Source organism: Ambystoma mexicanum, chromosome 1p (assembly GCF_040938575.1).
Source record: "Ambystoma mexicanum isolate Mex_15411 chromosome 1p, UKY_AmexF1_1, whole genome shotgun sequence".
Taxonomy (NCBI): Eukaryota; Metazoa; Chordata; class Amphibia; order Caudata; family Ambystomatidae; genus Ambystoma; species Ambystoma mexicanum.
In genome coordinates, this window is record NC_090921.1 from 471,137,185 (window position 1) to 471,163,340 (window position 26,156).

At 46.5% G+C, this 26,156-nt stretch overlaps 1 protein-coding gene across 1 annotated transcript in view; it reads right to left on the reverse strand.

Annotated features, from left to right (window-relative positions):
* The window catches only part of FAM32A (family with sequence similarity 32 member A), a 72,496-nt gene that overhangs the window by 12,929 nt on the left and 33,411 nt on the right, over positions 1-26,156 (reverse strand). The window contains exon 3 of the mRNA XM_069649324.1: positions 20,535-20,676. Coding sequence (XP_069505425.1) covers positions 20,535-20,676 — 142 coding nt within the window. The remainder of the gene's footprint in view (positions 1-20,534; positions 20,677-26,156) is intronic.

The following is a 26,156-nucleotide window of genomic DNA, read 5'->3' on the forward strand; positions in this document are numbered from 1 at the left end:
AACCCCTGTGCGGCCAGCTTTCGCACGCTGCTGTAAATACCAGTTCCATTTGACATGAGTGGGGTCTTGCGCCCTGCCACTTTTTCCGCTTGCAGCAGTGTCGTACACCAAGCCCATGATCGGAATTTCTGTGCAAATTGTCACTGGTTGTTCGCCTGTGATTCTTTCAGTCTCAACTAGAGCCCAGTACACTGCAGCAACCTGTTTCTCAAGCGGAGTGTATCTTGTCATAGGATCTGTGAGTTTTCTTGACCAGAAACCTTGCTGCACTCTTTTCTGTCCTTGCTTTTGCCACTAGCTCCACACAGCAACACCATTGTAGACAAGAATTTCCAGTTCAAAAGGATCAGTTTTCATCATGGGGCCCAGTGTGATGTAATTCTGCAAAGCGTCCTTAGCCTGCTGAAAGACAGACTGTTGATCTAGGCCCCATGTAAAATCATGTTTCTTTCTGGTGACTTTGTAGATGGGTTTCAGTATCCAGGCTAAAATGAGGTATGCGATTTCTCCAAAAACCCATTAACCCAATGAACCTTTTTGCCTCTTTTATTTGCTGGTGGACTCATCTGCTGAACCATGTCAATCACAGGGACAGGAATTTTCTTATCTGACCGAGACGAGATTGCACCTAAACATTTTACCTCTTGAGCGGGCCCCTGTACCTTTTTGGGATTTATGGCCCACCCCCGGTTTTGCATGTGTGTGATCAACTTTTCAGCAGCTTTTTCTACACGTTCTTTCTCAACACTGGTTAGCATGATGTCATCAATATAGTGGGCAACATACACATCATCCAACTGTACCATCTTCAAGTCTCTGGCAATGAATCCATGACACAGAGTGGGACTATGCAAATACCCCTGGGGCAATTTAGTAAATGTAAATTGTCGGTCTCCCCAAGTGATAGCAAATTGGTCTTGTGATTCAGCGTCAATATCAATGGAGAAAAATGCATTGGCCAAGTCAAGGACCACATGCCATTCACCCACTTCTCTGGTAAGGTTTTCAATCAGAGTAATGATGTCTGGCACCGCCACAGCTAAGGGTGGCACCTTCTTGTTCAAAGCGCGAAAATCAATTGTCAGACGCCATGCCTCATCTGGGCGGCGGATAGGCCAGATCGGAGAGTTCAATGGACTGCATGCCGGCCTCATTATGTCAGCTTTCACCAATGATTCAATAGTTTCACAGATCTTTGTGCCCTCCGGGCAGCCTGTACTGTTTCACGCACTGGCTCAGCAGGAGGAGGTAAATGCAAGGGGGACCATTTTGCATGCCCAACCACCACGGGGTGAACAACTCACATGGATTTTCCGATTGCCAAAAACAAAATTCACCTAAATCTGTAGTAACACTTTTGCCCAACAACACATCCATTCCCACTATATACTCAGGTATATCTGCAATCTGGACATTTGCTGTGAAGGGCAATCCCTCGCCAATTGACATCTTTACATTGTATGCTTTTGCAACAGTTTCTGCTCCCCCATAACCATTAACCAAAACTCTGGGACCAGATAACTTATTGGGATTGCCATTCAAAATGGTTACCTCAACTCCCGTGTCTAATAGAGCCAACACATGTTTCACTTTGTCATTCAAATACAAGGTAAGTGGTACAAAAGGGCGTCTATCTCTGGGACTGGTTCTCTTTATTAACCGTATCTCAAAGACAGAGCTAGCCCTTCAGTCAAAAATGGGCTCTGGGACCTCCCATTTGTCTTTTGCCAAATCTGGGTACACTTTTGCCCGCACTTTTCAACACCTCTTCCTCAGAGGGTGCAGAAGGCCTAGTTTTGCCTGACCCCTGCTTCTTCAGCTTTTTCCATTTCTCAAGCAGCACAGGTGTGGGTTTACTGTCTATCTCTTCCTTTGGAATGCCCGCTTTTAGCAGGTCCACCCACATTTGCCTGCGTGTAATTTCAATAGTGTCAGTTTTTGCTTTAGACTTTGCATTCTTGCCAAGCTTTTTCTCTGAATCATTACTCGCTGCCACTAGGCGCGCGGCTTTGCGCACATCCAGCCCTTCTAATTGCCCTAGAAACAGTGCCACCTCACCAATGGCTTTATCTTGCGCTGATAGCAATGCGCTCTTCATATGACCAGGGGAATTCCTCAGTAAGGGCGCGCGCGCGCATCCCTGCTGTGAACATCTCCATATCGGGTCCTGCAAAATTTTCACTGTACATCGTGCACTGTAGTGGGGGGCGTGGCTAACTAGCCATGGAGTAGGACGTGCCTTCCTGAGCAGCTCCTGTGGATCCAGCAATGATCCGAGAAACTACGCTTTAAAAACTACTTATATAACCCAGGATTGGAAGCACAGGCGTGGGAACGTATGCCCTGCACAAACTACAGATAGCACGTGAATCGGGTGCAGTACTAGGAAGGAAATGCATCACAAAGAATACGGGAGTGTGGATACAAAGTAACCAAAATGGCCGACGACAAAGGAATCACAGCCGGAGCAACGGGAGCGGCTGCATAGATCTGGGCGACAGAGCGAAAGGACGAATGTTGGCCTCTGGGGGCCGAGTGGAGCCCTGCTGGCTGCATGCCATGCTCCTGATATGAGGACCGGTGACTGGCAACGTGGACAACGGCCATTGTTTGGCAATTTGATGCGGCGGGAGACCTGGGGCCACGGGAACAACAGCAGTGCAAGCGATATGCAGAAGACCGGCATATAGTGCTCACGCTGCCCCCAACCGCACACAGCTGGCATCCGTGCGGCGCTCTGCTGCAAGCGTATGCAAGCGTTTGGTGCCGAACAATAACACGGATCACTGGGCCGCGTGTGTTGGATGATGGTGGCAACGCGCGGTACATGCTCATAGATGGTGGAACTCTGAGCATGTATGGGATGCTTCGCGTGAACGCAGGGGGCATGCTCTTGCCGACAGCTGAAGGACAGAATGATCCCTGCTCTACGTTATTGATAGGAAGCAGGCCGCGCTGCATGCGATCAGAGAAGCACACGGGACGCTTCTTCAGTTTACACCAGTGTGCGGATGACTGAACAAGAAGGCAATAATAATGCTGCACTGTTATCCAGAGAAGAGGTACATAACTAAGAGCTGCGCTGGTGCATGAAGGGTGCTGGGGCCGGCGGACAGTGTTTTTTGTTCTGGCTGGGAGACTCGTGCCCAAGGCCCTAAATTGGAGTGCCCATCCCTAAGAGCAAATGGCACTGGTGCAATCAAGGTGGATATGTTGCCAGGAATAAAGGAAAATATATGGGGACCTTTGCATTGCAATAACTGGAAGGGGTCAGAACCTAATTTGCCCTGGACGGTCACTGGATGGCGGCATAAGTAGAAATACATTGCGCACTGTAACCCCATCTCTCTAAGCTGATCTGTTGCTTTGGGTAGTGAACCCCAGGGGCCCCACATTTCTTACATATCCATCGGACTTGCATACAAATTTATTAAAGCAGTCTGAAGCCAATTAAACAAGGAATGCAACCCTTGCTGCCCCAGCGCGCAGCATCTGTCCCAGCATTACATTAGTAGTGATTGAACCCATTTTTAATAATTCTTCTGGGGTTAAGAAGATGCCATCGGCCCCAGTGTCCCACACTCTCAAAAGCCACTTCAAAATCGCTTCACCTGCTTTCTGTCTAAACAACTTGGCAATGTCTGTCTGTGTGTATAATCACGAACAATCCTAGTATTCTGAATGTTTTCACCGCCAGCTTGGCCTTTTGACTTGTTAGTGATTAACGGCCGCGCTGGATAAACACATTTCTTTGGAGCACATTCCAGCTCCTCTCCCGCCAAACAGTCTAGCTCTACAAGTCTGACTTCAATGGATTCATCCCAGTCAAATGTCTGTTCCGTTTCGCTATCACTAACCTCACCAGACCATGAATTTGGGTCCCAAGTATCTTTCCTAATTAATGCTCGAATCCTCATCTTTGATGGATTGCCTTGCCGCTGTCTGCGCTTGTGCGTGGCTACACGCACAGCTAAAGAGGCACACCGGTCCTTCATCTGATCATCCCGCTTAACGGACGATTCAAGGGTCTCTCTCATTATGATTTGTTGCTCCTGGAGCAGGGAAGTTCCTGAGCACCTACATGAACAACCAGCCCACGTTTCCTGCTGCTTTTTCCCAAGCGGTAAACTCTCCAAACATTCACTAATTACCGCCCGGGAAACATCATTTTCAAGCATGTCCCATGCCCTCGGCGCAGAGTACCGATGCAAAATATCTGCTCACCCGACCAGGCATTTGTTGCCAGCCACCCTGGATTGTGACAGAGTGCACTATCCCCTTCATTGCATTCATCCTTCCCCTGTTTCTTCCAGAAAGGCATTGTGCTCGCAAATCCTGTTATCGACTACGCCAAATGTAGTGAAGAGAGGAACCCGCACCACCCCGGGGCCAGCCCGTAGTGCAATATAACTTCTAATCACCTTCCCTCACAAGTAAGAAAACTATGCGAGTCACAATGAGCTCAGTATGGAAGAAATCCATACTCAGAAGATTTGATGCTTGCATTTATTTACTACGTACACCAATTATAATCAAGCAGCAGTTTTAAGTAATATGGGAATGCAAGTGCAAGCTGAATAATACAAATTATCAGTTACAGATGAATATGCAATTAGATCTTACGCTCCTAGGAATCGTTGATGGCGATACGATAGAACCACACCCAGGACCCATGCCACTCAGGGACTGGCCTAGTCCCCAAAAGCCTGCACCAGAGTGGGGATGTGGTGCCAGGAGCATCTGCCCTCTAGTGCTGGCTAGTCATCCAGGCGCTGTTTCTCTCCGTGCGTGCGCCTCGCAAACAGCCCAGGGAGAGTCCTTCCCTAACTGACCCAGGTAAAGCCATCTTATTAGGGACTGCACGTCAATCACTATGACGTACCAGCTCTTCGAGAATCTTCTAGGCTGAAACCTTCCATGCAGCAAAACATGTTTTCGACTGGCAAGTTACTGTCAGTCTTGGCTCTCAGGCTCAGTGTACGTTGTTGTGGGAAGCGCCTTCCTACATTCCTGTGTTCTCAGTGCACCTGGCTCGCAGAGCGCAGAAGAGAATGGATGTGCCTGGCTCCTACAAGCTGCACAGGGCTTCATGCAAAACTAAATGTTTATGTCTTGAAGGGCCTTCGCAGTTAACCCCTCGCAAGCATGCTGTCTCACTCAGATCGAGAGGCCTGGCCGGTTCAGCATTTTCCTCAACACTTCGAATAAGCTCTAAATACACGCAAGATAGCTCAGTAGGGTCAAGGCAAGTGCAGGTTACTGCAAGTGCCTAGATGCTTTTCACGACACTTGGTAAACCACGTATTAATTTATTACAATCATTTAGAAAACATTCACTAGAAGGAGGCAACTTAATATTATACACAAACACTTCAGTACTGACCCAATAAGTTTCTGAGTAAATTAGGCTCCCCGAATAGGAGCAAAATGGCAGTTACTTTCAATGGGAGTAAAAGGCACAAGTTAGCAGAATAGATCACAAATACTTTCTTAGGCAGTGCAAATAGCTTCAGTTCACTAGAGGACTCGATTCAGTTCAATAGGCCTAGGCCAAAGTCAATTGGCTGGTGTCTTGGATAGGAAAGAGCAGTTCTTGAAGTAAACGGTGAAGTCTTTGCAAAAGTTCTCAGAAGTAGTTTGTACGAAAAATAATCACATTTTGGGGCACAAGCTGATTAGGCCTGCAAGTTGGGAAAGTTCCACAAACTTTCACCACAAGAGGCAAGTTCTCTCTTTTGGGTGGGCACAGTACCTTAGTATGAAGAAACAAATGCAGCTGAAGTTGTTGGTCCCTGGCAGTTCCTGCAGATCTCACTGTACCAATCTATATATCCTGGCTTCAGTCGTGGGGACAAGAGAAAGGAAGTCGGGGGGGACTCCTGCACTGCACGGGATCGTCGGAAAACGCAGACAAAACAGTCACTTCTATTCGAGTAGCTGTAAATAAAGAACACAAGCTGGTGTCCCTTTCCCTAGTTAATCCTAACCAGCTTTGAGAATGGTATCCAGGTGGCTTACGAGTTGATTGGTCCCACCAACTCAAAAGGAAGAAGTCGTCCTTGAAGGGGCTTCTCTGTCGAGATGAACTTGGCAATTCGAACCTGCAGCAGGGCTTCACCGGGCAAACCAACGGTCCAGGAGTTGCAGCAGCCATCCTCTTCCAGCTTGTCTTCAGTTCTTTCGTTCCAGTGGTCGACTCTGCTTTCCAGCCCAAGAGACTCGCCTTTTAAAAAATGTTCTCCCTTTCATTACAGCCTAGCTGCCACTCACCCAGCAGGGTGGCTGTCCGTACCGGACAGTCAGCCAATCACGCCAGAGTGCATTTGGGTCTCCTAGGAGACTAAGCACAGGGAGTTTCGGGCACCTGTCTCACTTCCTTCCCACCCCAGAGGCGTTCTTCATTCCTGAAGCCTACCAAAGGAATACAAACAAAGGGACCAAACCTAGTTTAGCGTGCATAGAGAAAGGCCCTCTCCAAAAAGAAATGGCGAAAAAAGAAGCCTGGCATCCGTTTAAACAAAGGGGCTTAAGGTGCCATCTTGAAAAACATGGCTCCTGCGATTTATAGCTACCCGTGTTCGTGGTCGGGAGAAATCATGGTAGTTCGTTATAAAACTACTGCCACCAGCCATTTCGATAAGAAAGGGTAGAATTTGACTGCTACATGAGTGTTTAGACACAGGGGATACGATGTAAGCCCTCCAGCACTCTATAGGAAGATAGTGTGTGCTGGGTCTAAAATTGTAAAGCGACTAGTAAAGTCAATTCAACCTTACATTCTCTGGGGAACAGTAGTTCACCTCAGAGAAGGTATTTGAACCTTTGGGAAGCCTAAAAGACAACCCTGTGTCACTGCACTGAGGGTACTGTGTGATGCATGTGAAAAGATGATGCCTATGGGAGTTACCTAAAAACTCCATAACCAAAGAACACATGAGTAAAACACACATAAAAATACTTGAAAGAGTGGGAAGAAAGGCCCACACTCTTTCCAGGTAAAAAAACAAGTCCTCAAAATCCAGCAAAGTTGCTGGGGGTCTTTAATGTAAAGGGAATTAGCACATTTATGAGAAATCTCCCTAACAATTGCCTCTGGGAACTGTAAGTAGTTTCAATGAAGGGTTGCCCGAGTGGAAGCCGGACACTACTTGGTCTTCAATGAGTATATGCAAGATCAGGAGGTATAAGACTGTCATGTCTGTGAATGGGAGGCTCGGACGGAGACACCACAGAAGAATATTCAGTGACACTTGTGCACGTAAGAATAACAAAGGTTTTTTTTAGCATACCGTTAAACTTTTATTTCTGAGGGTGTGGTTTCAGGTTATGGTTGAGGGCTCGTCACCTCTGGAGTCATTAGCAACTATGATTCGACCCAGGGAGTTATCTTGTTGGTTGGGGATTTGTTGGGAGGGGTTGGGGCTTAGAGGGAGATCCAGAGGTATTTGCAGGGGAGAAACTGAGCCAGATCGTTCATCGTTCAAAGGGAGCCGATGGTGTAGAAGATCTTTTTACATCAGCGTACAAAATTAGGAGATTAAATTCCTGTGTAAAGAGGAAAACGGTTGTGACTTCTCTAAAGAGGGAGCAACCCGATGTAGTAACGATGCAGGTAACTCCTATCAGAAAGGCTGATAGAATGAGAGTGAAAATTAGCTAATATCCTCACATTATCCAAGCCAAGGCACCAGATAAAGCTGGGGTGGGGTTTCATATTGAGGTCAAGAGCTCACTAAACGTGAAAGTCGTAGCTCGGGAGACCAGGAGCGTCGCTACCTCTTTGTCTGGGCTCGAATAGAAAAATGCTTATTTTCTATAGCAACAGTGTATGCTCCCAACACAGGCCAGGGCGGATTTCTACATCAGGCTCACTCTCAGCTGGAAGGCTTCACGCAGGAGGAGATTTCTAATGGGTGACTTTAACATGGCATGGGTACCAGCGGAGGATAGGAGTATGGGGATGATTTATGGTCAAATAGCCATGTTGAAAGCCATAAAACAAAGGTTTGAATTATTATCACCTCAAGATGTGTGGAGAGGGGCAAGGGGAGGTCCAAAGAGGCATACTTCTCCACACGTCCATAGATTTCTCTCTAGAAAGTACTATATTTGGATCTCAAGGAGATGAATGGGGAGAGCGGTGGCTATACATGTAAGCTCCATAGTGTTGTCGATCAGCTCCCATCATAGCTATGATAGATATTCCTAAACACGATAACAGTCAGTGGAAAAGGGTATTCCCAAGTGAAATACGGCTGTAGTGGACAAGATAGGGGATAAAATAACATTGCAGGGGTCACTATTGAAACATTATGGGATGCCTTCAAGGTGGTGATTAGGGGAGACCCAATTGTTTTACAAGCCTTCAGAGAAAAGCAAATAGGCCAATTTGAGCGGGACCTAGAGGAACAATTGAAGGGCATTTTGCAAGCCATGGCCTAACAAGACAACGCAGAAGTTGTATAGACATGTCAGAGGACAATTAGAATGATTACGCACCAGGAGAGCTGAAAAAGCACCCTTATCCCTGAGACAGTGATACTATGTTAAAGTGAATAAATCGGACCATCTACTTGCTAAACAACTTAGGGAAAGTGCAGCCACCAAAACGATATTAAAGATTGAAAAGCATGAGGGAGATTAGGTCATGGAAAGCACAGCGATGATGGTAATATTGCAGATTATTATACGACTCTGGCCACCTATAAGATGCATCATAAACATCTTATCTGAATTCGCTCTTGCTTAAAAACAAACAACTTATGGAACGGGAACAACTAGAAATTGATATACTAGAAGAAGGTATTGGCTGACATTAAAAATCTCCCACTCAAAGCCCCGGGACTGGATGGCTTTCTGGCCTTATTTTATAAAATGTAAATGACTAGTCTAGCCCTGTGGCTACGAAATTATATTATACCTTTCGAACAGAGGGGCATATTACAACTTTGATGCAAGAGGCAAAAGTGGTCTTATTTCCAAAAACTAAAAAAAGACAATGAAATGTGGCTCAATGCGCCCTATAGCGTTGATCAACCTAGACGCAAAGATCTGTACCAAGATTTTGGTGGATAGAATTAATAAAATACTCCCAAAATTAATTGATCCAGACCAGTCAGGTTTCATATAAAATGGACCAACATTTGACATCAGATCGGTATGCATCTAATAGAAAAAACAAACGTAGATCATTCCGTGCTCCTTGCCTCGTTAGATGACGAGAAGGCTTTTTAACCCGGGGGGGGGGGGGGGGTGTAAGTGTCTTTGCCTTTTCATACAATGGAACATATGGGGTTTGGATCCAACTTTATTCAAATGGTCTGGGCTAATTATCATTCCCAGCCAATTTGATTAATAATCAACTTCCCTGATGAATAGCTATCGAAAGGGGAACCAAACAAGGTGCCCACTTTCCCTGTTGCTTTTTGTCATATACTTGAAACCATTATAAGACGGGATACGATCCAGGGATAGGATTATGGGGAGAGGAACACAAAGCCATGGCCTTTGCGGAGTGCATGTTGCTAGCACTGGCAGAGCCTGTTGGATCCCCGATACCTTATCCCATGAGATAGGGGAAACTGGAGTAGTAGCGCGACTCAAAATCAATATGCAAAAATCAGAAATCCTGAATTTATCAGTGCAAGGGCACCTCTTGAAACAGACAAAACAGGGCTCCCAATTCAATTAGGCCCAGGAGGGAATTGTATACCTGGTTATCACCCCAACTAGGGCACTAGATCTACTCTATGGAGCAAACTATAGAATACTTTTGATTACAATTAAGACATATCTGACCAGATCAGGCTCTTATCTATATATCCCGGCTAGGCAAGATTGCAACTATAAAGATGGTGGCCTTAACGCGGGTAGTATACTTTTTTTAAGCACTCCCTGTATCACTTCCAAAAATCATACTTTAAGTCGTTAAACAAAATGATGTCTGCCTTCATATGGTAAAATAAACCCACACGGATAGCAATGAATACACTAATGGCAGCAAGGAATAAAGTGGGGTGCGGGGCTAGGGCTGCCAAATTCTCTCAAATACTATGAAACAGCACAGTGGTTTGCGGCAGACACTACAAAAATATGGGCTAGAATGGACAAGGCAGTGGCAGGAATATCACCATCGGATGTACTGTGGCTGAGCAGGGCCTTGCCATGAATCCATTGGAGTGATCACCGATTCCCCGGCAGTGGCTTCCTCACATGTGGCCTGGGGACTGCAGCCGCAACCTGATCCTGACCCAGGGGGTGGCTATAAGAGGCAGGATCCCAAGGGAGGAGACAGCTACCGGGGGGAGAAGCGGTATTCCCCTCTTTCCCCAGAGGAAGACCCTATAATACCAGAGTTCTTAATGGCTTGTTGTCACCTAACGGCTCCCCTTCTAGTAAAAGTCAGAAAACCTTTCCTCTTTGTCACTCTAGACAAGCCCCCATCTATGACCCAAACATTCACAACATGCACGTAACATCTCCCGTTTCTGATGGGTCTTTGAGACATTTGAACCCCACCATCCAAGAAAATCCAACTCTCATGAATCCTCAGGTACTGAGGCAAAGAGGAGGAAGGAGTTTATGCAAACTAAGATGTCTGAGGCCTAACGTGCAGGCTATTTCTTTTGTTGGACCTAAAGTGCGCAGGACATGGGACATCCACACTAATGGAACAAGCAGTAGGGGAGAGAACTGCAGGAGAAAGCAATGCGAGAGAAGACATGCAAAGCCAGGCGGCAGCTCAGAAATGTGAGACACACATCCAGTGTGGCGAGAAGGGAGGAGAGGTGCAGCAGGCACACCTGAAGGACCATGGAAGCACTGGGGGCTGCATAGGAGCTCCTGGAGGTACAGTTGTGCAGAGAGGCAGCGTTCTCCGGCCCAGGCCACAGAGGAAAGCCGGCTACTTGACACTGACTGATCTTTAGTTTTCTTAGTAGGGAATGTGCTCTTTAGAATAGGATTAGAGAGGCGTTTTCCCAACCCATTTCTGTTTAACAAAATGGCTGACTTTGAGAATACCACAACTTTGTGTCTGGCTCATTTCTGACCCCTCACCGTCCACCTACGAACCTGCATATTAGTCAAAGTACATCACTGGTAGAAGATACATAGGACCTCATCACAAGTTGGGTGGAGCAGTAATAAATGCGGCAATAACACTATTACTGTTGCATTACTGCTCGTAAATCTGCTGAGTTTCTGCCCATTCTGTCCAATGGGGCAAATATAAATGGGGATTTACCGGCCAACCACAACTTGGGATCTAGCGTTAATAGCACCGGACCAAATTGCGGTAACGCCACTAGCGTTGTTCGGTAATTCACTGTTCTCTCCAGGTTTGGAAATGCAAGCTTTCAAGCGGTGGCGAGAAGTAGGGTGTCTGAAATTAAGAAATGTAATGCAGGTACAAGAAGATTTGTGGTATGTAAACAGCTATTTGGGTTAGTGGAGGAGGACAGGCTTAGGTACTGTCAACTGAGGCATTAGTTGCAAGATCCACAGATTAAAGCAGCAGCTATCCACCCTCTTACCCCCTTTGATCCGGAGTGTGGTTCAATAAAGTTTTCAAAGAAACTGATCTCTTCAATGTATACATGGAAACTGGTCCACAAACCCAATGGCCCTATGCGAGGAAATCGGGGAAGAGTGGTAGACCACGCAATACCACAAGAACGGTGGGAATATATCTGGAGAAACATACCGAAATTAACAAGAGCCATACAACTGAGGGAAATGTGGTGCAAGGTTCTGTTGAAATGGAATTTCGGACGCACTACATAAAATATTCCCCAATTCATCACCAAACTACTGGAGGGGTTGCACAGTGAGACGGGATTGGAGTCATATCTGGTGGGAATGTCAGGTGATTCGGCTCTACTCTGAGGGAATCATCGCTCGGTTGGAGAAATACAAACAAAAGATTGATATAAAAGAATATCTATGTGGGTTATGGGATACAGACAATAGATTATCTTCCAGAGCACAATTTTGAAAGCATGTATGGTTTGCACTATCTCAGCCTGGACAAGGTTGGCGCAGAAATGGAAACGGCAACCAGCAACCAAACATGAGGGGATACAAAAAATGTGGAACCTACTCTATTCAAGGCAAGCAATTAGCGTTTAAGCAGGATTGGGGGGCCAGTTCTCTCTTTTCTCCAAAACGAGATGTGGAATGGGAATGGGGAGGATGCTAACAAAGGGGCCGTTAATGACGGGCCCGTTGTTAGCATCCCGGTCTGCTCGCCGGACCCGCTACCTTAGCGGGTCCCGCAAGCAGACCCCGTAATGAGGCGGTAGGGGGTTAACCGTGCCGACAGCTCTACCGGCGCCGTTAACCCCCTAGCGCCAGGGTCGTAATGAGGCCCATTGTGTTATGTTGTAATTTCCAAAATGGCAATACAAATACGGTTTAAAAAAAATAAACAAAAAGCTATCAAGCCATGTGACATCTAGGGACAGAGTTTAATCCTTCTAGATGGGTCAATTTAGATTTTAAATTATTTTAAGTTAGTTTGTGATATCAATCCTGCATTATTGTGGGCAATAACATTCCCTTACAAACTTCGAATTTTTGCAGACTGTGCAATTTTTAAAGTATGCATGTAAATATATGCACTAGGCTTGGGAGTCCTTGTTTAAGCTAACTTGGAATGTCTATGCCGTACTTCGAATAAGATGGCCAGGTAAGAAGCTGTTACTTGTCAATAAATATATCTCACAGGTTTTCACAGCTTGTACTGATTACAATTTTCTGAACAGGTGCTTAATTGTAAGTAAAGCAACTTAACTGTTGCTCTGGAAGTTTTGGCCTAGGTCCAAGAAGTCATTTTGGTGACAGATGTAGCACTTCAAATTATAATGCAACTAATCTACAGAAAACAGAGGACTCATAATTCCACAAACAAACTATGATCAGGGCCCAAAGAACCTGTAGAAATGTAAATGATCCATAGTGTAATAACTGTGCAGGTTAGACTTTGTGGTAACCACTGCATGCTAGTCTTATCTGCCTAGTGGCAGGCTTTACTCGTATGGGAACGTCAGCCCAAGCCTCGGTGAAGGCTCAAGTACATTACCACCCAAGCCTGCCCTAAATCTCACTAGTTAAGGCTATTTGCACCCGGGCTGTTGCCCATTGTGTTAATAGTGTATCATACTATATAATAAAAGGCAAGATGTAGGTTTGTCCAAAGCCGTGCTGCCCGCCTTCGCCGGTTATAACCACTTGAGGGACTTGTTGCCTTATGCATACAACAATTATACTTCCAAATTCATCCACAAGGTGAACAAAATGTGTCCCAGTTGTTTACACTATGAAAATATAAACATTAAAAAAAATATATAACAATTCATTTGATTAGGCACTATTTCTCCAACAAAATAAATTACTTTTTTTTCAATCTACTTATATTATGTAATTATTCATTGTAATATTTCTTGGTATCATTAATATTCTTCATGTACGTTTTAAACTTTGACTTCAATTTACTTTATGATCTCATGTTTACTTTTGAATCATGCTGCATTTAAATTGTATCACTCTGACATCACTCAACATTATATATTTGAGTCAAAAACCTGTAAGTGGAATCCAATACAACTGGCTGCATTTACTATGTAGAACTTTCAACGGATTCTGTGAGATTTTGTTTGAGGTTACTACTCCTCCACGTAAAAGGAGCAAGTTCCGTTACATGTTTATTTTCTATAAACATAAATAAGGTTAAAATGCACCACATGATATATTTACACTCCAAAAAGTTGTTCCTTTACACACAGCATGTGTGCACAGTCTTTTGTACCGCTTACTTAAAATAGGAAAACACACTTAACATGTCGTGTGTGCAGATTTCCCATTCTGCTTTAAGGTACACAGGTACGAGTGTGCGTGTGCGTGTACACACACACACACACACACACACACACACACACACACACACACACACACACACACAACCTGCATAGTATGTTCCTTAATGTACATGATCAACCTAAGAAAAATGCACCCCTTGGCAACTGGTGGCAAAATATGTACCAGTGAATTCTGTAAAATGGTGTAGGTCACCAAAAGCACATTTCATATTTGGTGCAATGATGTCATCCAAAGGCCAGCAATCCACAGTGCAACTTATTTGCCATTTAGAGCAAACAGTTGGTTTGCACTAAATGTCAAATAAAAGTTTCAAACATCTCCCAGCCAGCAAGGTTGATGGTACACACCTTTCATATAAATCGCCTTGCCTTTGCAAGTGGGCTAGTAGATTTTGCGAACCGGGTTTTTCTCACAAACCTTGATCTCACCCCTCGTGTGGACTTCCACATCCATCCAACCCCGGGCCGCCCTTTGTGGTTTCTTTTTTTTAAATTTCTCCCTTATCAATCAGGATTCCTTTTTAAAAAAAAAAAAATAGTTTGTGGTTTTTATATAATCATCTCTTTTCTTATTATTTTGGAACATGCTGGTTTTTGTTACACTAGCTGGTTAGCCAATGTCATGTCCGGTTATACTAGGTCATCTTTTGTGATGTTGTTTTGCATTAATGTCCAATGTTTCAAGTGCGTTGAAGCAGCCATAAGGTAGCATGTAGCACTACATAAATAAATAAATACAAACACAGGATCATCACTCAGTTAATAGAAAGGGCCAGAATACCAGACATGGACTTGCAAATGTAAACTGGTGTGCAGGTCGATATGCCCGTATGGACCCAAGATCTGCAGGCATATTAGCAGGACAAGGTAACTATAGGCTAAGCCAAGGTTGTTAGGGAAGACTGGACGATATATGATATGGCATATATAAAGTGCCTATACACAAGTGTTTCAAGGAGCAACGAGGCACGGGAGGGGGAACAGAGGGAAGACAGACAACAATCTTACTCTTACTAGGTCAGGTGACATTGAGATCGCGCAAGTGCAGGGATTAGCTGGCAGAGCTGTCTAGCCTCAGCCGGACAGAAGTCCAGCCTGCCTCACACTCCACTAGAACCATTCCATAAAGTTCCTAGTAGGCCTCGAGAACTCCTTGGAAACCCGGTCCAGGGCTTTACTTGCAGAGAAGCCCGGATTTAAAACCCACGTCCATTTAAACGTGGCCATGGTTTTGTCAAGCTTTCCTGGCAATAGAACCTTGCTATATGGGGCCCAAGGGAGTAGGAGTAGAAGGTCATTGCCATCATGCTTTGTCCAAGGCATGGTCTGAATGTGCTCAGCGTGGCGACAAGGAATGAAGAGACTGACCAAGTGGTGACATAAGGATTGCTATAGACTTTTGTAAAATGAAAAACCAAACCTATCTATCCCCAATGCGATGGGGATTTCCCTACCTAAACTGAAGAAACTCGGCTGCTCTTCAGGAAGTCTGTGAGAGTCAAAGCGAAAAGGCGCCATCCCAGTCACAAAGGCTCTTACTCTATCCAGTCACAACAAAACACCATAAAGTCCAGCTATTGTTTGTAATCCAAGAGAATGACTCCCTTCTCCTGGATGCAAAGCGTCAAAATGCCTCATGTTGTTCAAAGCAAAGTTCCATAAAGTTCAGGTTCTCCGTAACCCAACAAAAAGTCAAATAGTTACATGAAGTTTTTGTGGGGCTAGAAGAAGCACTGCCTGCTCCCAACTGGTTCCCCAATGTCCTTCACAGCTCTCAACAAGGTTTGTAGTTCCATTATGGTGGTTTTCACAATCTGTGTTTTGTACATCTCTTGCTCTGCCCCCACTGGGACGATGAAGACATTCCTGGAGTCCCTCTTGACTTTCCAGGATCACCTTTTTGTGAAATTGACCTGGCCCGGACTTGTAACTTATTCCAGGGAACTCTTCACTGGTTTTGCCAAGAGTCACGGGTTTGCTCTTCCTAATTCAACTTCTTTTAGTAGTCCTGTGTCTCCCCTTTCTTCACCTCGAGTTGTTGTGGACCGCCTCTGAGTAGCGGTCACATCCCTCGCTCCCGACGGGCTTTGCCTCCTCCACAATCCTTCTCCTGATCTATCACCTACACAGTTCTACCATAGGCTACGTTAGGCGGTCTCGGCTCAGTTGTGGGACCGCCCGCCTCTCAGTCTATACAGCTTCCCAACCGACTCGCAAAACACTTCTCACGTATCCTGCTATTATTCTTCTCATCCTTGGAGATGAGCCTCGTTGCAGTCTACCAAAGGCCTGCGTCAGCTTTCCAGGTTTCACTGGCGGCACCTTGGTCGCCTGGTTCTCTTTCTGGTCATATCACAGATTCTAGATTGCTAGAACCACACGGGCCATTTCCGGACAGACCAAAGAATGACAAAGAACTCAGTCCTCCTTCGCTGTTCAGTTTAAATAGCGGGGATGGCCCCAGCATAACGTCAGTCCAATTGACAGCTGTTCTAGCCTTCGCCCCGCTCGAACGTACCGTTTATTGAGCACTTTTTCATCTTAGTACCTATGTCAACAGGAGGGTTCGATGTTATACAGGAACCCATGGTTTCAGAGGTAATCTTATGTTGATAACGCCGTCAGCCTGCCCGATGGGGTTTTACAGGGAATGTGCCTCCTAATTAAGTCCTTATCCTCAGGAGGAGTCCATCTCCAAGGAGATCCTCACGCATGTTACCACCCCTTGGGGGGACTATTTGTTAGCGGCCTCACCTCCCTAGCCTCATCGTAAGGGGATCTCCAGGATTTTTTGGTAACTGGACAGTGGGCCTCATTATGACCCAGGCGCTAAGTGTTTAACAGCGCCGTAAAAGGCTGCGGCGCCATTAACACCTAGCGCCTAATTACGAGGTCCCTTTGCGGGACCCGACCTTAACGGCTGGTTTTACCAGCCATTAAAGTAGGGACCCGCAAAGGGACCTTGGCGCCAATTACGGTACCGCAATTTGCGGTACCGTAATTAGCGCCTTCCCCATTCCCATTGAGCCCTATGGGGCAAAAATGGGAATGGGGAAGGGCCATGGCGGCATGGGGAATTACCGCCCCACCAACCTCGGAATGGGATGGTAATTCCCCATTCCGCCATGGTGGACTCCGGCATGGACCATGGTGCTAATAGCACCATGATTTAGCGCCAGAGTCCTAATGAGGCCCAATGTGCCTAGGAGTAGACTGGTGGCAGCAGAACTTTTACTGAGCAATACCGCGCCTTGCTCATGACTGTGGCTAGTCTTCTTCATGGCCTTGCTACAAGGTCTTTTGTCTCCTCCTTGTGCCATTTTGACAGTTGGCCATTGCTTTGCTCTCTGTAACCTGGGCAGTCTTTACCTGGGCATTCACTCGCCCACGAAAGCCAGCGCTTTTAATGGGCTAATGCAGGTCACGTGTGTGGGTACCCAGGGAGTGGGCTGGTACTGCTGGGTACCAATCCACACTACTGGTGCCAGTATGTCTGGTGTGCACGAGAGCATGAGAGCCGCAGTGGTTCCTGATTGGACCACTGCTGGAGTACATGAGTGGGGCACAGCTCATTGATCAGCTGGGTGCGAGCACTCGCTGGACTTTAGGATATGAGGGGCTCTGAGTGCCGACCCGCAGATCATCCTTGGGTCCGAATCAACCTATTCACAGAGCCAAGTATTCTGAAAAGTGAAGCAGATCCAAGGACTGTCTGGAACCACGCAGAGAAGGTTTGGCAACCTGAGCCTGCTGTTGTCTCGGTAGAGCGCTGCTTTGCGCTTAAGCTCTGAAGACCCGCAAAGGTGCTTCAACCCTTTTGAGTGGTGAGACCAATCACTCTCAACGCCTCCTTGGTGTCCTGCAAACGAGCCTTCTCGGAAGTGTCCCTGGGGCCTCCAGTGGACTGACCAGCTTGTACCTTGGCACCTGTGCTGGAGCGTTGCTACATCATGTTTCAGCTCCCACCTTGGGAAAAGTCTGGTTCGCACTTCAAAGCATATTCTTGCCAAATCTCCCTACTGCTTTGGGCAACGAGAGAAAAGAGTGTCAGTCTGAGACTCATGTGCTCCTGCGTCACAGGGCGACAGTGGCTGTCGCTGCTAGCGACTTTTCCGCCTTTCTTCAACTGTCCCGAGACCAGCTGCATTGGTGCTTTGTTTGTCCTGCATTCGTGACGAGGGATCCAGCTCCAGATGTAAATTGGATCCACATCCGCACCCTGTGCACTTTGAAGCATAACCAGGGAGGGGACTTCGTAGTCCAGACGACCTTCTACAAGCCTGGCAAGTTTGAACCCAGAGTGATCTAAGGACGGTGAGCAATCATACCACATCCGGTGGCCCCTAGTTCATCCATACCGTTTTGCACGAAAGTTGGGGACAGCTTTGTTCTCCGTAGCAGACCCGCCTCTGACTTTTGGAACCAAATTCCACACACTCTAGTGTCCTCTTCTAACTCTTCCTTCCCATTGAAGTGGGTCCTTTGTGAGCTTTACATATTGACAAGCACTTTTACGCACAAACATAACAGAGCACAAGGCTCCAATCTTCATAGGGCTGGAACTTCTTAAGTCAGGAATATCCATTTCTGGAGTTGGCCATTGTGATGAAGTCTGTTTGCTTTCCCTTCTTACATGCTTTGATGGGAATCTGCACTTTACTGCATTGACCGAAAAGTAACTGTATATATTATTTATTACACAGTCTGTTTCAGAACTGTCTCTCCCGCCTGGCATTTAGAAAGGCGCTAAAAACCAAATTATTCAACTAAACCACACATGAATGTCTTCTAATGTTGTTCCGCTGTAACCATGGAACACTTTCGCAACAATTATTTTAACCTCTGCTATCTTTTCAAGAATCTATTTAAACGTATCCAAGTGAATGTACTGTAACAGCGCCTCGATGCCTCAGGGCTGTGTGTGCGCTTTATAAATCAAAATAAATAAATAAAATTACTGTGTTCATCATTCACGTGTTTGTTCTGGGCCTAATAAATTGTATAGGTTTTATGTACTACTGTCTGAGAGTAATCCTTTTCGTCCTACAGTGTGTGCTCATCCAAGACCTGAGATCACCCCCCACCCCACTACTCCTGAGACTTAGCCCTGACAGCTCTCCAAGCTAAATTGAATTGCCCTAGCTAACTTTGCAGAAGTGTTCCGTATTTCACTAAACAAGGGTGGGCTCCTGAACAGCTGTGCACAAGAGCAGAGTTCAGAAATCCATTCTAACAGTGAGTTATTGGTGGGTAAGAGAAAGTAGTACTTGTGTGTGAGAGTTTGTGCAAGACTAAAGGAGAGTGTAGGGTTGTAAGCGAGAGGGATTGGAAAAGGTGACTTGGAGAGTGAAAGGAGGGCGATTGTAGGAGAAGGTGTGGAGTATATTAGGGAGTGGAGAGTATTGAATAGCAGGGCATGGAGCATAGAGTAGTGGAGAGAGGAAGGTATAAGTAATGCATAGATGAGAGAGAGGGGAGAGAGACCCTCAGAGGGACAGAAGAGAAAGAAATGGGAGCAAGAACAGGAGAGTAGGAAGAAGGGAAAGAGACAGGGAGAAGATCAGGCCAAGCATAGGAGGCCTTGAGAGTGAAGGATAAGCAGAGCCTGGGCATTTATTAAACATGTGAAGACCTTTGTTAAATGTGTGGGACCGCTGGAAAAGATTCACCTAGGAATTCCCAGAGGAGACCAGTAGATCAGGTGTTTGCCTTTAGGCTTTAACAGCCAGCTAGTCAGGTGTTCGATAGTAGGGGCTCTGATAGCTAGGGACCATCTTTGGGTTTAGGGATGCTTGGCATGGGAAGAAGCCCACAAGAGACGAGAGATAGAGGGCCAGCTCTTAGTTAAGCCCTTCCCCAAAATGAAAACCCTTGAACAGACTTCGCTTGTTGGTGTATTCCTGAGGTCATCTGTGACATATCAAACATTCTTCCACTGCTGCTTCCCTCCCCACCTCCCAAAATGCCCCCCTGTGTTTGTAGTATCCATTTCCCACCTTCCCATCCTCTTTCCCCTCACTCATTTTCTTTTCTCCAGCAGACCAAGGCCTGGATACCACTGAAGGGCATACAGTGCACTACTCCATGGACAAGAATAGGTGCTCTGATACTACTATAGCACAGTATGAACGCATATTAACTGAAGTCAGAAGAAGAAAAACTAGAGACAAAAATGGCTTCTGGTGAAACGAAAAGGGCCACTGTCCATAACGGTGTGGTTAAGTGGGACATAGAAGGTGAGTGAGACAGCAATGGCCAGTTGAAGTATTACAGGGTTGTATGGGAGCAGCAACGGTGGGGCGATGGGTGGGGGTGAAGGTACCCAGGGAAACACGGTAGCTATGGGAGTTGCGCTGGAGGCTGGAAAGGAAGGAGGGCTTCCACCTACGGATAAAGCAATGTACATTGTCTCCTTTTAATTATAGCGGTCTCAGGAAACAGCACAGGAACATAATTGACCACCCATATGCATATCAACTCCAATACGTTTCATGATTTATTAACACCTCAACCCCCACCTTGCTGTGCTTTTTCCCTCTCTTCAAGAACACCCAAGAAAGTACCAGAGCTTTTATGTAGTGGCATGTTTTGAGACCAGGGACTACAGATCTAAAGAGATAAAAACAGACAGATTTTTGCTCATGAATCTGAACTTACCCGCTTTTCTTGCATTTTTTCAAACGCAATTTGTGCTGGTGTTCTCTTATCCAAAGCCACCTTTTTTTTCTCCTCTTCATTTCTCATACTTGCCATGTACTGTTCCATCATCTTATTCTTTTCCTTATCTTTTTTCTTCTTCCTGCAGCAAACAAAGCAGGGATCAGAAAAGCCCAATTCACTTTATTTACTTATAATTATTAAACTCAGACGAACAGATTAGAGACACTTCCATCAAAGGTAGAAACAAGAAGAGGGTCTTGAGGAAGAGGGGGGGGGGGATGAGAGACAAACACTGGAATGTACAGCACAAACCGGTCACTAAAATACAGACAAGTATGTTTGAAGTTTTTCAAAGTTTTGAGAATTAAAGGTGCAACCCCCCTCTCTCTGCACTTGCACGTTCTGAATGCTCACAAGGCCTAGTAGGTCTGCCTCTATCTTTCATGGTTACATTTGATTTTATTCCACTGTTGCCTCCCTGTTGGCACTTTGAAACACACTTTACTTGATGTATAAGCACCTTACAAATGCACAATAAATATAACAGAAAAAGCTGAAAGGATAGGGTAATTACTAAATCTGAGGAAAGGAGTCCCATTAGGGATGGAGGACCACAAATGTCAGGCGTGATGACAATTTTAAAAAGTCTTGATTCAGACAACAAACGCTAGATGGTAACAATTCCAATGGGGACACCAAGCACACTGGGAGCAACATTTCCAGAGAGAAAGAACATTTTCAGTTAGGGTAACTATTCCAGTAAGGAAAGGCTGGTTCAAGACTAAGGTTCCATTTGAGATTATGACTCAAATCATTGCACAAATCCCGATTGGGGTAAAAGTTGCAAAGGTGGGAAATACTAGGGAGCCACGTTTCCAGTGAAAAACCAGAAAATGATTGGAAGCCTTGGGTTGACGGGCTGGGCTGGTTCGGTCAGCCTCTGACAGAGTGGAGGACGAAGATGGGCCCATCTCCTTACAGCCTGCCCAGGGCCCCCCTGCTTCAAATTCCCCAGTCTTTCACCATGGAAAATACTAGCCCATAAGGGAGAGATTTCTAGTGTCACAGCAGAGGACAAAATCATGAAAACACACAGACACACACACACAAACACACACAAACACACTTCAGCCGGTCAGTCTCACCTCCACTCACAAACAACTCAATTGTTACAACCCTCTCAGAGCGAACATTCACCTTTATTCTCACAGCTCTCAATCATTTTCCAACTGCTATTCCCTTCTCGCTAGTCTCTTGGTCAACTTCTTCTATTCACAAGCCCAGCCGAACACCTTTCACCTTTTAGCCAGAGCCTCCCCTTTGTGGTGTCCCTCGTGCCTACCACTGGCCCGCTATGTCAGCTGCCCCCCTTGGCCAATCTCTAGCTAAGCTATTCCCCCTGGGGGCCGGGACTTCCCCTTAAAGTCTGTAAGAGGATTTCTGGTCCCGCACTCTTTACAGTCTCCATTGTTGTGTAGGAAGCAAAGATTTTCCAAGAAGTCTAAGTTTTGGTGAGTTTTGCTTCCAACCAGAGTCGTGAGGTTTTTTGGGTCTCCTCTGTTTCCCTACAGTCTCTTTCCCTTTGCATTCCTTTTGCGCTTATCCCCCCCCTTCACCTGTGGTCCATCTGGGTTTGGTGGGTATCTCCATCCTTTTGGGAAGTAACAATCCAATTTTGGTCACGACTCCATCGCTTTGCTCTGGGCTGGGTTTTACCAGTTAAACCAAGGTGAATTCCGGTAGTGGTGGTTACGATATTTTATTTATATCATGCCCATACACAAATGTTTCAGGGCGCAACGAGGCAATAGAGGGGTACAAAAGAGGAACAAAACAACGAGCTTACTAGGCCCAGTGGCATTGAGAATGTGCAAGTGCAGGGTAGAGGGAGGGTGGAAAGTGCAAGGGGTAGGGAAGGAGTGGAAAAGTGTTGGACATGTGATCAACAACAACAGGTAGTGCGGCCAGCAGGTGGTAAGTGCAAGAATAAGGTGCAGACAAGGGACTGTAGGGTTGCAGATACAGATCCAAGTGCATTGGTTGCCAGTAAGCAGTGCGGCTGGGTGGGCAGGGATTTGGGCCCGAAATCAGAGGGTGCCCGATACCGAAACAGAGATCAGCAGGGGAGAGGAAGAGTGAATGCAGAAGCAAAGAGGAAGGTCTTGAGGTGCTTCCGAAACCGAAGATGGCTCTTCTCAAGTTTCAGAGCGGCAGGGAGGCTGTTTCAGAGGGAGGCCCCAGCCAAAGAAAGATTACCCCCCCCCCAAATCGTTGCTTAGAGAAGTGAATGACCCCGAGGGAGGTGGAGGAGCAAAGAGCTCAAGAAGGAAGGTATTTCCGAAGGGAGAGTTCAAGGTATTGTGGACCCAGGCCCCAGAAGGACTTGTGGACAATGCAAAGGGTCTTGAACTTAATCCTTGCAGCCACAGGGAGCCAGTGAAGAGATTTCAGGGCTGGAGCGATACGATCCCTGGACTTGAGGCCAAGGACAAGTCTCACAGTCCTGTTCTGGATAGTTGCAGAGGGCAGAGAGTAGTAGCAGGGAGATTTAGGAAGAGGCTGTTGAAGTAGTCCAGCCTAGAGAAAAACAGAGCTCTAGAGACAGTGAGCTTCTTGGGGAAAGAGAGGAAAGAAAGAAAACCTCGGAGGAGGTGCAGTTGGTAGTTTGACTTCTTAAAGACATCAGAGATGTGTGGAGAAAATGAAAGCGCAGAGTCAAAGATGACCCAGAGGTTCTTAGCCTCACAGGTGGGTGCAGGGAGAGGGCCAGGGGAGGCCGGCCAGAGAGTGTTAGGAAAGGAAGGTGCAGGAGTGCTGATGAGGAGGATCTCTGTCTTACTGGCATTAAAGCAGAGGACGTTGGCGGCACACCACTCCTGGATTGCAGACAGAGATGAGAGAGGGAGAAGAGGTGACAGAGGGGAGCCTGAAAACGAGCCGAGTGTCATCGGCATAGCACTGAAAATTGGAGCAGAGAGCAGCAATGCGGTGGCCGAAGGGTGCCAGGTATTAGTTGAAAAGCCAGGGAGAGAGGTTAGACCCCTGGGGAACACCACAGGTGGAGGGTGAGATGGAGGAAAGGAAGGACCTAGGTTGGACCTGGGAGGGGCAGTTGGAGAGGGAGGAAGTCAGCCAGGCCAGGGCCTGATCAGGGATACCCAGATTATCACGGAAGCGTTTGAGCAGGATGGCATGCTTGATCGTATCAAAGACAGAAGAGAGATCGAATAGGATGAGGACAGAGCGCAGATTAGAATCAAGGTTGGAGAGCAGGTCTTCAGATTGTTCAGGAGAGCAGTTTCCGTGCTTCTAACTGCTCTGAAGTCATGGAGACAACCAACAGAATCAGTGTGAAGATTAAGCTGGGCGATGGCCAGCTTTTCCAGTAGTTTGCCCAGGAAAGGAGTAAAAGAGATTGGACGATAATTAGCCGGGCAGGAGGGGTCGGCAGTGGGTTTCTTTAGAAATGGGCGCACAAGAGTGCTTCAGAAGGGAGGTGAGGAGTGGGGAAGGCTCCAGTGGTGGAGTGGTTGCAGAAGTCGGCCAGGGCAGACGCGATGGTGTCAATATGGTCCTTGATGGTTTTGGACCAACAGGGAAGAGCCTGTTTTGACGAGACTTTCATAGATCGGACTTGTCTGGAAATCTTGTCCGGGGAGAACAGAGGAAAGGAAGATAAAGAGGGAGGAGAGCAGCTGCAGTGGGGTCAGAGGTAGCGGATACAGAAGAGGGAAGAGGAGGAGAGGGTGGACAGGATGTCGTGGGTTTTAGAGATGAGGTGAGGGCCGTGCAGATGTCCTGGGAGGGGACAGGAGAAGTAGAAACTGTAGTAGGATTGGCCAACTCCTTGCAGATTTTGTGTTCGACCGAGTTGTTAGATGCCGCAGAGACGCGGGCTTGGATGTGGGCTCTTTTCTTAGTGCGGACAGAAAGCCGGTATTGCCTTTGGAGCAGGCGACAGGCCAGTTTACCAGAGGATGCACAAGATGCCCGCCATTTCCTCTCAGCCACCCTACACTTGCATTTAAGGGTGACTAGGTCAGAGTTGTACCAAGAGTTGCACTTGGCTCTGGGCTTCATGCAGATCCTCATAACAGGGGCAAGAACATAGAGTGTATCAGAGATAGCCAAGTGGAGCTTGGAAAGGGCAGTGTCAGGATGAGAGATAGCAGGAGGTGGAGGAGGGGGCTAGAAAGGGGCAGTGAAAGCCTCAACTGACACACGCTTCATGGGCCAGATTACCTAGAAGGTAGGTTGCAGTGATGGAGCAGTCTTGGCCTGTGGGGTAGAGCGGGAGAGATGGAGGAAAGGAGAAAGTGTTCACTCCAGGAGAGAGGAGTGGTGAGAAGGTTGGGGAGGTCAGAGGAGATGGGAACATCCATCGGGCCAGAGGAAAGAATAGAAAGAGTTGCAAAGGTCACGAAAGAGTATGGAAGAGAGACAGGAAACAGTCAGGTGGATATTAAGGTCTCCAAGGAGGAGATGAGTGGTAGAGGCCAGGAGGGAGGAGAGGTCAGCCCACTCGGAGAGGAAAGAAGAAATCTGACCAGGTGGCCGATAAATAGTAACAAAGGTAAGTGTGTGGCAGGGGGAAGGAGAGAAGGAGAGGAGAGAAGGAGAGAAGGAGAGAAGGAGAGACTGCAGACAAGGAGTCCATTCTGGGAAGATCAAGGCTACACCCCCACTGGAACGGTTGGATCTGGGCGCGGAGAGGATCTTGTAGCCACCAGGGAGGAGAGTGCCAAAGTTTGTGACAGAGCTGGCCTTGAAGCAGGTCTCACTGAGACCGAGGACATCGAGGTCGAGTTCTTCCCGGAGACGGCAGATGTCAGGAGTTCACGTCTCCCACTACTTCTTCTCACCTCTATGACTCCAGGGGACAGAGGCTGGGAGGTATTGAGGCTTGGACAGTGGTACCAATAGCCCTGCACATATTCAGGGACTCTGGGGAGCTACAAACAGGGTCACATCTCTGACTCTGCCATTTGCTGCAGACCAACAGTTCTCACACCCACATGTTGGGGGAGAGGAAGGCATTAACATGAGGGTGCCCTTACCACAACAGGGAAATCGGGCAAACAAGTGTTCCAGTTGGGTAGTTTGCTAATTAAATTTAAATGTATTTCTATATCTGTATGTGTGTCCTTTCTTTTGACAAAGACAACAATAAATGTTGAATATGAAAGCAGCAAATTAAATGAACACATTACATCAAAAAGCAAAGGGATTAAACCAAAGCAGTAAAGAAAAACTAAAACTAGAGGATAATTTAAGAAATCATGTTATGGAAAATTACATAAATAAAATTTATTTTAATATTTCTAACAAGCCAGAGACCCATGGGCAAAGATACGCACACAAAGGACAAAGCTAACTACAGACAACAAGAACAGTATACACAAAACAAACACATCCCTTCAGCCATTTAGAAATACCAAGTCAGATTTACATCAAATGTCCCACCAGTCAAGAGACCAATTTAAGTGAAAAAATAAGTTTTATCGGTTCTCGAAGATTGGTAATCAACACATTTCTCCGACGTCTGGTGGAAGACTGTTCCAAAGACAATGAGCTGTGGAATCAAAAGCCAAACTCCCAGCTCTTGCAGGTTTAACAGGT